The sequence below is a fragment of the Chrysochloris asiatica genome, unplaced genomic scaffold (genome assembly GCF_000296735.1).
Source record: "Chrysochloris asiatica unplaced genomic scaffold, ChrAsi1.0 scaffold00005, whole genome shotgun sequence".
In the NCBI taxonomy this organism is placed as follows: domain Eukaryota; kingdom Metazoa; phylum Chordata; class Mammalia; order Afrosoricida; family Chrysochloridae; genus Chrysochloris; species Chrysochloris asiatica.
The window spans coordinates 19062371-19073342 of record NW_006408523.1 but is presented as its reverse complement, the minus strand read 5'-3'; the positions used below and the strand labels follow the sequence as shown (position 1 = coordinate 19073342).

General features: G+C 40.4%; 1 protein-coding gene across 1 annotated transcript in view; it reads left to right on the top strand.

The window, feature by feature from the left end:
• GPC6 (glypican 6) overlaps positions 1 to 10972 on the top strand; it is a 1623644-nt gene that overhangs the window by 1518109 nt on the left and 94563 nt on the right. The window contains 2 exon segments of the mRNA XM_006832006.1: positions 113 to 166; positions 7615 to 7661. Of these exon segments, the coding sequence (XP_006832069.1) occupies positions 113 to 166; positions 7615 to 7661 (101 nt within the window).

The following is a 10972-nucleotide window of genomic DNA, read 5'->3' as shown; positions in this document are numbered from 1 at the left end:
TTCATCCTAGCTGACTTTAAATGAGCTGATTTGAGGACCCTCATCCTAAATGTTGCCACTTTCTCATGAAAACACAAAACTAATGCTGAGACTATAAGCCTTTTGCTTTGAGCTAAAATAAAGGAGAACAAGCAAAGCAGGTAACTAAAAGTAAACAAGGTGATCTGTAAGATCCCCCGCTACTTGCAAATAACTAACATTCAGTGAGTTATGGCAAGGAAGCCAAAGTAATTCTTCCACACATCCTATTAGATGTCAGTTTCCAAACTGCTTTTCATTTCATAGAGAATTAAAGAAATCCTAAAAGAATTAGCTGTGTGTGTTCTAACTTACAGAGTGACGCTGTAGGATCTGCACTGGACTGAGAACCATAAGGTCAGCAGTTCAAATCCCCCAGCTGCTCTTGAAACCCTATACAGGGTCACGTCATTATGAGTTGGAACCAACTCGACAGCACTTACAACAACAACATATGATAGAGGAGTGCTAGGGTGATGCTATAGGGTAAGACAGCACTGACTGCAAGGTCAGTTTGAACCACACGGTGGGTGCTTCAAACTCATCAGTGGCTTCTTGGAAACCCTATATAGGGTCGCTATGAGTCAGAATCCACTAGACAGGCACTTAATAGCAGTAACAATTAGACAATCTGGAATCCCCTAGCAAAAGACGCCGAGCAGCACAAACAGTTAATTCACTCAGCTGATAACAGAAAGGTTGACCGTTCAAGTCTACAAAAACGTGCTTTAGAAGAAAGGTCTGGCGATCTACTTCTGAAAAATGAGCCATGGAGCACTGTTCTACTCTGACACACATGGGTCACCGTGAGTTGAATCAATTCACAACAACTTAAAATTGGATCTCTAATCCCCATTGTTTGTCGTTTCTGAACAGTAACTTCCTAGAGAGGACTTACATTTCTAGTTTAGCATCTAACATCATCAGTGTGGGATGGCAAATATTCTCAGCTAATCCCTGGGACTCGTATCAACGGAAACTTAGAGAAGGGCATTTGTCGTTTCTTTCTCTGTAGCTCTACATGCATGATTTCATACATAATTTTGAAAATAAAGGCCCACTGCCTTCTGCTGGAGCCTGCTGTTTATGTAGTTGTAACAGTGTTTTACTTGCTGTATTTGGAGAAGTGTTTGTTTCCCTCTGTGTCAGCAAAACTGCACTGTGGACGGCGGGGAGGACAGTTGGAATCTGATGGAGATGATTAATTACTGTGCATCTCATCACAGATGTTTTGCTCTTCTCAGTTTTGTGGGCCCCTTTCATCTCTTTTACACAGGAAGTCACTCCCCATCTCCTTGGCTCACTTCATCCTCTGACTCTGAAAGGCCCCCTCCCCTGGTCACTACCCACACAGCTGTTGCTCTTCTTGTGAAATTCTAGGCCACGACAAAAGAGAAAATAAAAAAGGTGTCTTCATAGCACGTTTAATTTACTGCAGTCAATTCACAAACAAAAACAAAGTTTTCCCGAAATGCCAAGCACTTAAAGAAACGTGCACTTGCTTTCTGTACCCCTCATTTGTTTTCCAGAGTCTTTCAGTGTGACAGTAACACTTGTTGTCTACATGGACTGCAAATAGAGGTTCAGAATGGGGTCATTTCTTTTTAGGTAAGAGGTTTCTTGTTTCCTTTTGCTTGGTTTTTGTGCTTTTCCTATATTAGCAGAATGTATGATACTAAGTAAAACAACCAGCTTCTTATCACATTGATTCTAGTTGCAAGAAATTTCACCTAATTCTCCCTTTCCGTAAATAGTTTCAGTATTTTTTCTCAGGATAGATTTGTGCCACTGAGAGCTTTCCTAAATGTGAGAAGTGAAGTAAGACCACGTTCCACTTCTGGGGACTTTAAAGTTGATTTCTCCATCCAAGCTTTCTTCCTACTTGATTTTGTTGGGAGAGAACAATAGCCAAGAGATATCTTTCCTCCCTTCTGGAGATATCCTACAAAGCCAACAGTGAGAGAAATAAATGCGCTGTGTTGTCTCATAGGATTTCTCTGCCTTTCTTTCTTTTCTTTATATTGTGATTTGAGTGAAAGTTTACAGAGAAAATTGGTTTTCCATTCAACAATTCATGCAATCATTTTGTTTTGTGACATTGTGCAATCCCTACATTGTAACAGCATTCTTCTCACTTCTGCCCTTGTCCCTTCACCTGCCTTCTGAGCTTTATCCCTGGGCAAATGCTGCTTTTTGATCTCATGTGGTTGGTTGCTCTGAGTGCATGCCTCCCCAGCGTTATTGTTCACCTCACAGGCCTGTCTTATCATTTGGCTGAAAGGCGAACCACAGGGGTGGGTTCAGTACCAGGTTTACAGGGTGTCTCAGGGCCACAGCCTCAGGGGCTCTATCAGTCTCTGTTAGTAAGCCTGGTCTTTTCATTATTCTGAGTTTTGTTGTAGATTTTTCACCCACTCTATCCAGAACCTCCTACTGTGATTCCTTTCAGAGCAATCGGCTGTGGTACCGGGCACCATCAACTTCTGGTCTCAGGGTCATGGAGTCTGGGGTTCACATAGTCCATTAGTACTAATTGTTTCCACGTGTCTTTGATCTTATTCACTGTCATTGCTCTAGATGTGGAAAGACCAATACCTGCAACTTAGACGGCCATTTATAAGCTTTTAAGAACCCAGTCACTTTACCCCAAAAGCAGACGAGGAACATTTTGACCAACATTTCCAGTTATGTGGGACCTGAATCACCTACAAAGATCCCTGGTGGTGCAGTAGTTAAAGCACTCAACTGCTAACCAAAAGGTCACGGGTTTGAACATACCAATTGTTCTGTGGAAGATGAATGTGGCAGTCTGCGTTCACAAACAACATGTTTTTTGTTGTTATTGTTGGTAAGCATTGTCGAGTCAGTTCCGAATCATAGCAACCCTGTTTCAGGTTTTCAAGAAGCAGCTGGTGGGTTTGAACTACCAACCTTGTGGTTCACAGTCCAGTGCTGATCCTATAGTGCCACACCAGGAGTCCTATGGAAACCCTATAGGACAGTTCTATTCATCCTGTAGGGCTGTTGTGAGTCAGAATCTACTTGATGACAGTGGGATTTTGGGTAAAGTCCTGATGTGGCACTGTAGGATACACACTGGACTCCTAGTCAAAAGGTTGGTGGTTCAAACCCATCAGCGACTCTTTGGAAACCTTCAAGGACATTATGAGTTGGAACCAAGTCTACGGCACTTAACAACAATCTACATCACTAATTTATCAAAATATAGCTTCCCACATGGAATCAGCTGGGAGTCTGGGGTAAATGGCAAATCAGTATATTTAACAAGATCCCCAGTGATTATGATAACATACTAAATATTATTTTTCTTGTTAGGTGCCCTTGAGTCAGTTTAGACTCATGGTGATCCTATGTACAACAGAATGAAACACTATCTGGTCCCGTGCCATCCTCACCATTCATACCAAGCTGAGCCCATTATTGCTGCCACTGTACCAATCTGTCTGGTTGAGGAGCTTCCTCTTTTTAGCTTCCTCTTTTTTCCAAGGACTGGTTCCTACTTATAACATATTCAAGGTACATGAGATAAAGTCTCCCCATTCTTACTTCTAAGGAGCATTCTGACTACTTATTCCAATACAAAGTTGTTCATTCTTTTGGCACGCATGATATATTCAATATTCTTTGTCAACATTATAATTCAAATGCATCAATTCTTCTTTGGTCTTCCTTACAAATGTATCCTGCTTTCACATGAGTATGAGATGATTGAAAATACTATGACTTTAGTTAGGTGCAAAGTGACATCTTTACTTTTATTTATTTATGTTTTTTAATAGTCATTGCTGCAGTTCTTTACTTTTCCCCTTGTGTTTCCAAGACAATGTCTTTTAAGTGAAGAAAGAAAATGTTGGGGATACACTGATGTATGGTAGCGTAGTGGTTACAAATCGGGCTGCGAACCTTAAGGTCAGCAGTTCGAAACTACCAGCTGCTCCGCGGGAGAAAGATGAGGCTTTCTACTCCCGTAAAGATTTACACCCTCGGAAACCCCGTACAGGGTCGCTATGAGTCGGAACTGACTCGACAGCACTTAACAACAACAACAACAACAACACTGATGTACACTAGCTGGAGTAAGGAAATGGAAGAATCATGTTTTTCCACCTTTGGGGACAGCTGGGGAAGCTGTCCAAGAAATTTGAGTTCTTTACCATCAACCCATTATATTTTAAAATACAAGGGTACTTGAAAATGTTCATGGAAGATAAGGAATGGAAGGAGAATGGAATTTTTCTACAAACTCTTTGAAGCCCAATCATGTATATTCATAACAATGTTCAATAAACAAGACTGATGATGACCTTAACATTTGTTCCTAACAATTGATTTTGAGCACATCGACAATACAAATTTGTAAGAAAATATTAGGTCTAATCTTAAGTATCCAATATTATCAAATGCAATTTCAAACATATAGCTTAGTGTACTTTGCCTGTGTACTCATTTAAGTCGGGCAGTAGATTCTGATCTCAAGATCCTCAACAAGCTGTGGCAATTTTTCTAGTCCCCAAACAAACTGAAATCCAAGGATGCAAATGTGGTTATGCACATATGTAAAATACAGCATTATGCAAATTTTGGGGCTCAACTTATTGTTTGTTAGTGAGAATCCCACTTGCCTAAGTCTTCTTGGGGTGGGGAAGGTGGAATGGGGAACACAGAAATGTGTTTATATCCCAAAACTTTGAAGGACTTTTTGTGCCTCTTTGTCCCACGACTCTCTGGGTAGTCTACATTCATAAGTACCCAGGTATTTCCATAATAGTAACAGTTCCTTTTCTTCAGGATCCGCAGCTGGGTTTTTAAGGCGCTTGGTGGATTTCTGACATTTTACTTGGTTTCATTGCTCTGGTGAGGACTCCACCTAATGTCCCTGAGTAACGAGTAACCTTACCTTTCTTCAGTGATTATGTTTTGGTGGTGGTGATAGTTGTGTGCCATGGAGTTGATGCCAACAAATAGTGAACCTGTATAAGGTTTCAGAGGCTGTAAATCTTTACAGGAACAGAAAACCTCATCTTTCTCCTACAGAACGGCTGGTAGTTTTGAACTGCTGACCATGAGATTAGCAGCCAGACTCGAGTACTTGATGTAGTGCTGTAGGATAAGCACTCAGCTGCTAACCACAAGGTCAGAGATTCAAACCACCAGATATTCCTTGGGAACTCTAGACAGGATCCCTGTGAGTCAGAACCACAGTGAAGGCAGTTAAAAACAACAACAATACTGTCATGGAATACCCCTGCCATCATTTACAGCAACTAAAGTTATGATTGTAACAGTTCAGAGGTTTAAGATTCTGCCTGGACCTTTTTTGACATCTTTACTTTTGATTAAAACTTTAATGAGGTGTTTTGCAGCAAATTTGACCAGTGCAATAGGTCATTTGATTTCATGACTGATACTTCCATGAGAGTTGATTATGTATGAATCCAAATAATACTAAATTCTTGACAACGTCACTATTTTCTCCATTTATCATGATGTTTCTTATTGGTCCAATTGTGTAGATCTTTGTTTTCTTTATGTTGAGGTGCAATCCATACTGAAGGCTATAGTCTCTGATCATCAGCTTTAAGTAATTCAAGACTTCTTCACTTTCATCAAGCATGGTTGTGTCATCTGCATATTACAGGTTGTTAATGAGTCTTCCTCCAATCCTGATGCTGTGTTCTTTTTCACATAGTGTAGCTCCTCTGATGATTTACTCAGCATACAGACTGAATAAGTATGGTAAAATAATACAACCCTGACTCTTCTCTTTCACCTTGGCCTGTTTGAATGATTATCTATTGGTCTACGTATAGGTTTCACATAAGCTAAATTAGTGTTCTGTAGTTCCCATTCTTCACAATGTTATTCATAATTTGTTATGATGTGGAGGCCTGGTGTGGTACTGTAAGATAACACTGGACTGCTAAACACTAGGTTGGTGGTTCAAACCCACCAGCCACTCCTCGAAAACCCCATACAAGGGTGCCACAACTCGAAGGTACTTAACAACACACAGTCAAATGCCTTTGTATAGTCAATAAGTCACAGGTAGATATCTTTTTTGTATTTTCTGTAGTCAAAACTCACATGGCATCAGCAATGATAGCCATCATTCCATGTCCTCTTCTGAATTTTTGCTTGAATTGGCAGTTACCGGTTACATGGCTGCCACCATTTCTGAATTACCTTCAACAAAATTTAACTTGCTGAAAATGTTCCTCCCTTTTGATTTTCTAATTCCAGGTCCTTGCACATTTCATAACAATACTTTATCATCCTGAGCTACCCTTTGAAGTCTTTTGTTCTTCTCTTTTACTTCATCTTTTTTTCCATTTGTATTAGCTACTGTATGTTCAAGAAAAAGCTTCAGAATCTCTTCTGACATTCATTTGGATCTTTTCTTTCTTTCTTGTCTTTTTAAATGAATGTTTGCTTTCTTTTAACTGCCAGACTTTCAATTAGTAGTCCAGTGCTTATCCTCCAGAGAGAAAAAATCCAAACTAGGAATTGTTGACAAGCCTACACTGTCATTTTACTTCCTGGTTCCCCTGTAGTCCGTCTCAGTAATGTCCACTGTATGTAGCACTTTATCAATGCTCTTGTCAGGAACAAATGTTAAAAAAAAAAAAAAAAGACTCCACAGACAACCAGTAATACATCCATCTCCAAGTTTCATGGTAGTCTTTCTAGAAAAAGCTGGGAAGGCTATAAACAGACTAATTCATAGTATTTCTGGACTTTAATGTCACTCACCAACTGTACTTGGTATTAACCTATTCAGGAGAGAAGAAAGTGAACTCATTTCAGTCGCTGGTGCCACTTCAGTTGAGAAGTGAGAATTCTTGGGGGAGAAAGGGAGATGCTGACTTGGAAGTCAAGAGATCTGGTTCTTGTCCCACTGTGTGATTGGATCCTGAGGGGTGGAATTTTAGTGATTCTCCAGTACCTTTGAGCAACATGAGTGTCGGCTCCTTTGTGAGCATGGGATGGCTTCCCAGTGACATCATCGCAGTGTCCCTGATAGCTGGACCAGACTTGGGGTCTCATGCAGCCCACAGCCCAGACGATGAAGGTGTGTGTGATGCTTCCCAGACACTGGAGCTCTGAATGTCTCTATTTTTTTTATCTCTAGAATGTCTGGTTGATGCCTTTTAGGATAGGATTCACATTTCTTTGCTGTCAAAAAGGAAGTCAGAGAGGGGCAGAGTAAAGAAACTAAATTAAAGTTTTTCTCAAGAATATCCCAAAAGAATAGAGGAGGGGAAAAGTCATGGTTAAAATTAAGCCTCTGAGAATGTTTGGCAAAATCCTGAGCTCTTCTCCCTGCAGGTTCAGTGTTAGGAATTTTCACATGAGCTGACAGCGCCCCCTGGAGCCACTATCACTGGGCCCCTCACATCCTCCACCTCCAAGGATGCTGTTCCCAAGCGTGGATCTGTGCTCTCACTATCCTCCACAGCTGCTGTGCCCTTCATCTGGGAGACATCCAATTCCTCCCTGAGAAGAGAATTGGGCTTTCATTCTCCCTTTCAGGTAGCACGTCCCAAATTATACAGCCAAGGTCTCCAGCCCGGAGAGGGTTTGTTCTCTACCGGATCTGCAAAGAATGAGAAAGCTGAACAATTGTGTAAATGTAAATGAAATTCATGTGTTTCTGAATGAAAATGAGCCACCACTCACAGTGTTGGCATTGGAAGCATTTATGATACCCAGAAAATCTTATATTGTCCAAAATTTGCCCAAAATTGTTATTTCTTGCCACTCTCCTCTTCTTAATCTCTATTGTTGTTGTTAAGTGCCATCTATTCGTTACTGACTCATAGAGACCCTGTGTCAGGTTTCTGAGGAGTGGCTGGTGGGTTTGAACCACCAATCTTGCAGTTCAAACCAACCTTGAAGTCCAGTGCTTATCCTACAGTGCCATACCAGGACTCCATCTTTAGCTTGGCCCAATTAGGGACAGAAATCTCTGAGACAGAAATGTTAGCCATTCTTCTAAATGACTTTAAAAAAATAATATTTTATTATTCTTTTCGGTTAATTTACACAACAAATTAAGTTCCCATTTAACAATTTTTATATAAATTGTTTTAATTTTTCACAAATGTGTCAGCCTTCTCATTATTTTCAATCTGTTTGTTCTGTTTGCATTAATCTAGCTCCATCCCTCTCCTTACCTTCTCATCTTTGTTTTAAGATAAATACTGAGCATAATGATCCCATATCATTGGTTATTCAAGAGAACCAAGTATTCAAAGGTGATATTATTTATTTTATAAACCAATCTATTATTTGAATGAAAAATGATGATGAAATATTATTTTGTAAAAGCCGTGTCTATATGAATGGGTAACACAAGAAGAGGCATACCTACCAGGAATGGCTTCATTTCCAAGGCCAAAGGGTATCTTATGGAGAGAGTCTCAGAGGACCTGCCAGTCTCTATGAGTCCAGTATGAGCTTTGTTCTACATTCTCTCCCATTGTCTGGGATCTTCTGCTCTGTCCCTGGTTAGGATAGTTGGTCGTCATAGCTGGGCACCCTTGAGCTCATCTTGTCTCAGGCTAGATATGGTCATAGTTTATATGAGATATTAGTCTTGTAGACTAGTTTCTTTGATGTGGTTTTCTTGTTGTTAAGTGCCGTTGAGTTGATTCCAACTCATAGCAACCTGTATATGGTTTCTGAGGAGTGGCTGGTGAGTTTAAACTGCCGACCTTGTGGTTCAAACCGACATCTTAGTCAAGTGCTTTTTCTGTGGTGCCACACCAATATTTAACATTAAAATGGCCATGTAAAATGGTTCTGAAAATGTACTGTCTCCTTTTGACCTCAAAAATCAAATCCTACCCCCACTAAATTTAATAAAAATTCTATTTCTTTTTCTATCACAATTTGGTTTGATTTGGTTTGATTTGGAAACCCTGTATAGGGTTTCCAAAGAGTGACTGGTGAGCTTGAACTACCAACCTTGAAGTTCAAACCGATTTTGCAGTCCAGGGTGTTATCCCAGAGCGCCACACCAGAATGAGATTAGGGAAAGAGCAGGACTTGATCTGGGGATTGGGAAGTTATAAATCAACCCTATGTGGAAGACTCTTTTGAAAAAGAGTGTGAATTGGGTCTTAAGATGGATCATAGTAAAATATGGAGCCCAGAAACTTTTATCAGTTGGACTGCAAAGCCTAAAATAGAACTATCTATTCTAGCCTTTTTCATAAGAAATTTGCCAGTTCCTGATTTAGGGCAACCACTAAATGAGATCACTGGACATCTGGACTCCTTTATTTACTTGGTTCCATGGGCTAGCTTATACCCCTAACTCCAGCCAGACACTGAGAAACTGTGTGGTCATGGCAGTTAGATGAGAAATCAGCACCAGTCCATCTGCATTCTGGGAACAAGTAGTGTAAAGAAAGCAACATTTTTGTAGATGAGTAGCAGTATTTGTGTGTACATTTGTTGAAAGTATGGTCTAAGCTTTTATCTAAAATGTCTCTTATATACCTAACTGTATAGCAAAATAATACTGGAAAAGGCATTATTAAGAAAACCTTGCTTTAAACACTGAAACACAAGATTTCCATTCAAGGTAGAAAACGATTTTTACTTAGAAAATGTGAAAGTAAACTTTTTTTTTTTTAAGAAAAACAGGCCTTACCAGACAATTTCTAGCACGAAATCTCTTCCTCAGGGAAACTTTCAGACACTTGGAACCTGGGCTTTGAACCATTTCAAATCAATGAAAAGAAAGCAAAACAGACCCAGAATTTTTAAATTGGGGTGATCTGGAATGCTAACAGGAACAAGAAAAATTATGGATTGGAACCCTGGAATGGGAGACTCTGGAGAGGCACGGTGAACCTTTTCAGTAGCCTGATAAGGGATGTAAGATTATTACCAAGACTGTGGAGAGAGGCACACATTCAAAGCAGCATGGTCGGCCACCATCCTTGAGTTGGACACTATTGTTTTTGACTCAGTTAACCAAGAGCTGTGGAAGATTACATTTCTAGTGGGCTTCAACCATAATTATTCCTATTGCAGGTAGCATCAGGTTCACCTACATTTTAAATATTCGTCTCTGCCATGGTGTCACTTCATTATTCATAACTTAACCAAACTGAACCAGTTGGAAGCCATGACTGGAAGACAGTCATTAAGCCAGTTTTAGGTTATATAATAAAAGAATAGAGTCCTGGTGTGACACTGTAGGATTAAGCACTTGAGAACAAGGTTGGTTTGAGCCACAAGGTCAGTGGTTCAAACTCACCATCCCCTCCTCAGAAACCCTATACAGGGTCATTATGAGTCAGAAATTACTCGATGGCACTTAACAACAACAACAACAATAATAAACGAGTTTCTGAGATAAAAGCTATGCTTTTCTTTCTTTCATTCTCCTCAGTGAACTGTGGAGAAATCAAGAGTCTCCTAAAAATAATCTCTGCTTTCAGTTTGAGATTGTTATTGTTGCTGTTGTTAAGTGCCATTGAGTCGGTTCTCTATTCATAGCGATGCCGTATAGGGTTTCTGAGGAGTAGCTAGTGAGTTTCAACTACCGACCTTTCAATTCAAACTGATCTTGTGGTCTAGTGTTTATCCTACAGTGCCAATCCAGTCTGAGATTGTTGTTGTTGTTGTCAGGTACCCTCAAGTCAGAACCGACTCATAGCAACCCATGCACAGCAAAACAACACAATGTCCGATCCTGGGCCAACCTCACTACCGCTGCCACACTTGAGTCCATCAATGATGCCACTTGACCAATCCATCTCGTTAAGGGTCTTCCTCTTTTTCTCTGACCCTCCACCTTACCCAGCGTGACATCCTTCTCCAGCGACTGTTTCCTCCGGACAATTTGTCCAAAGCATGAGAGACGAAGCTTAGCCATCCTGGCTTCCAAGGAGCACTCTGGCTGCACTTCTTCCAAAAC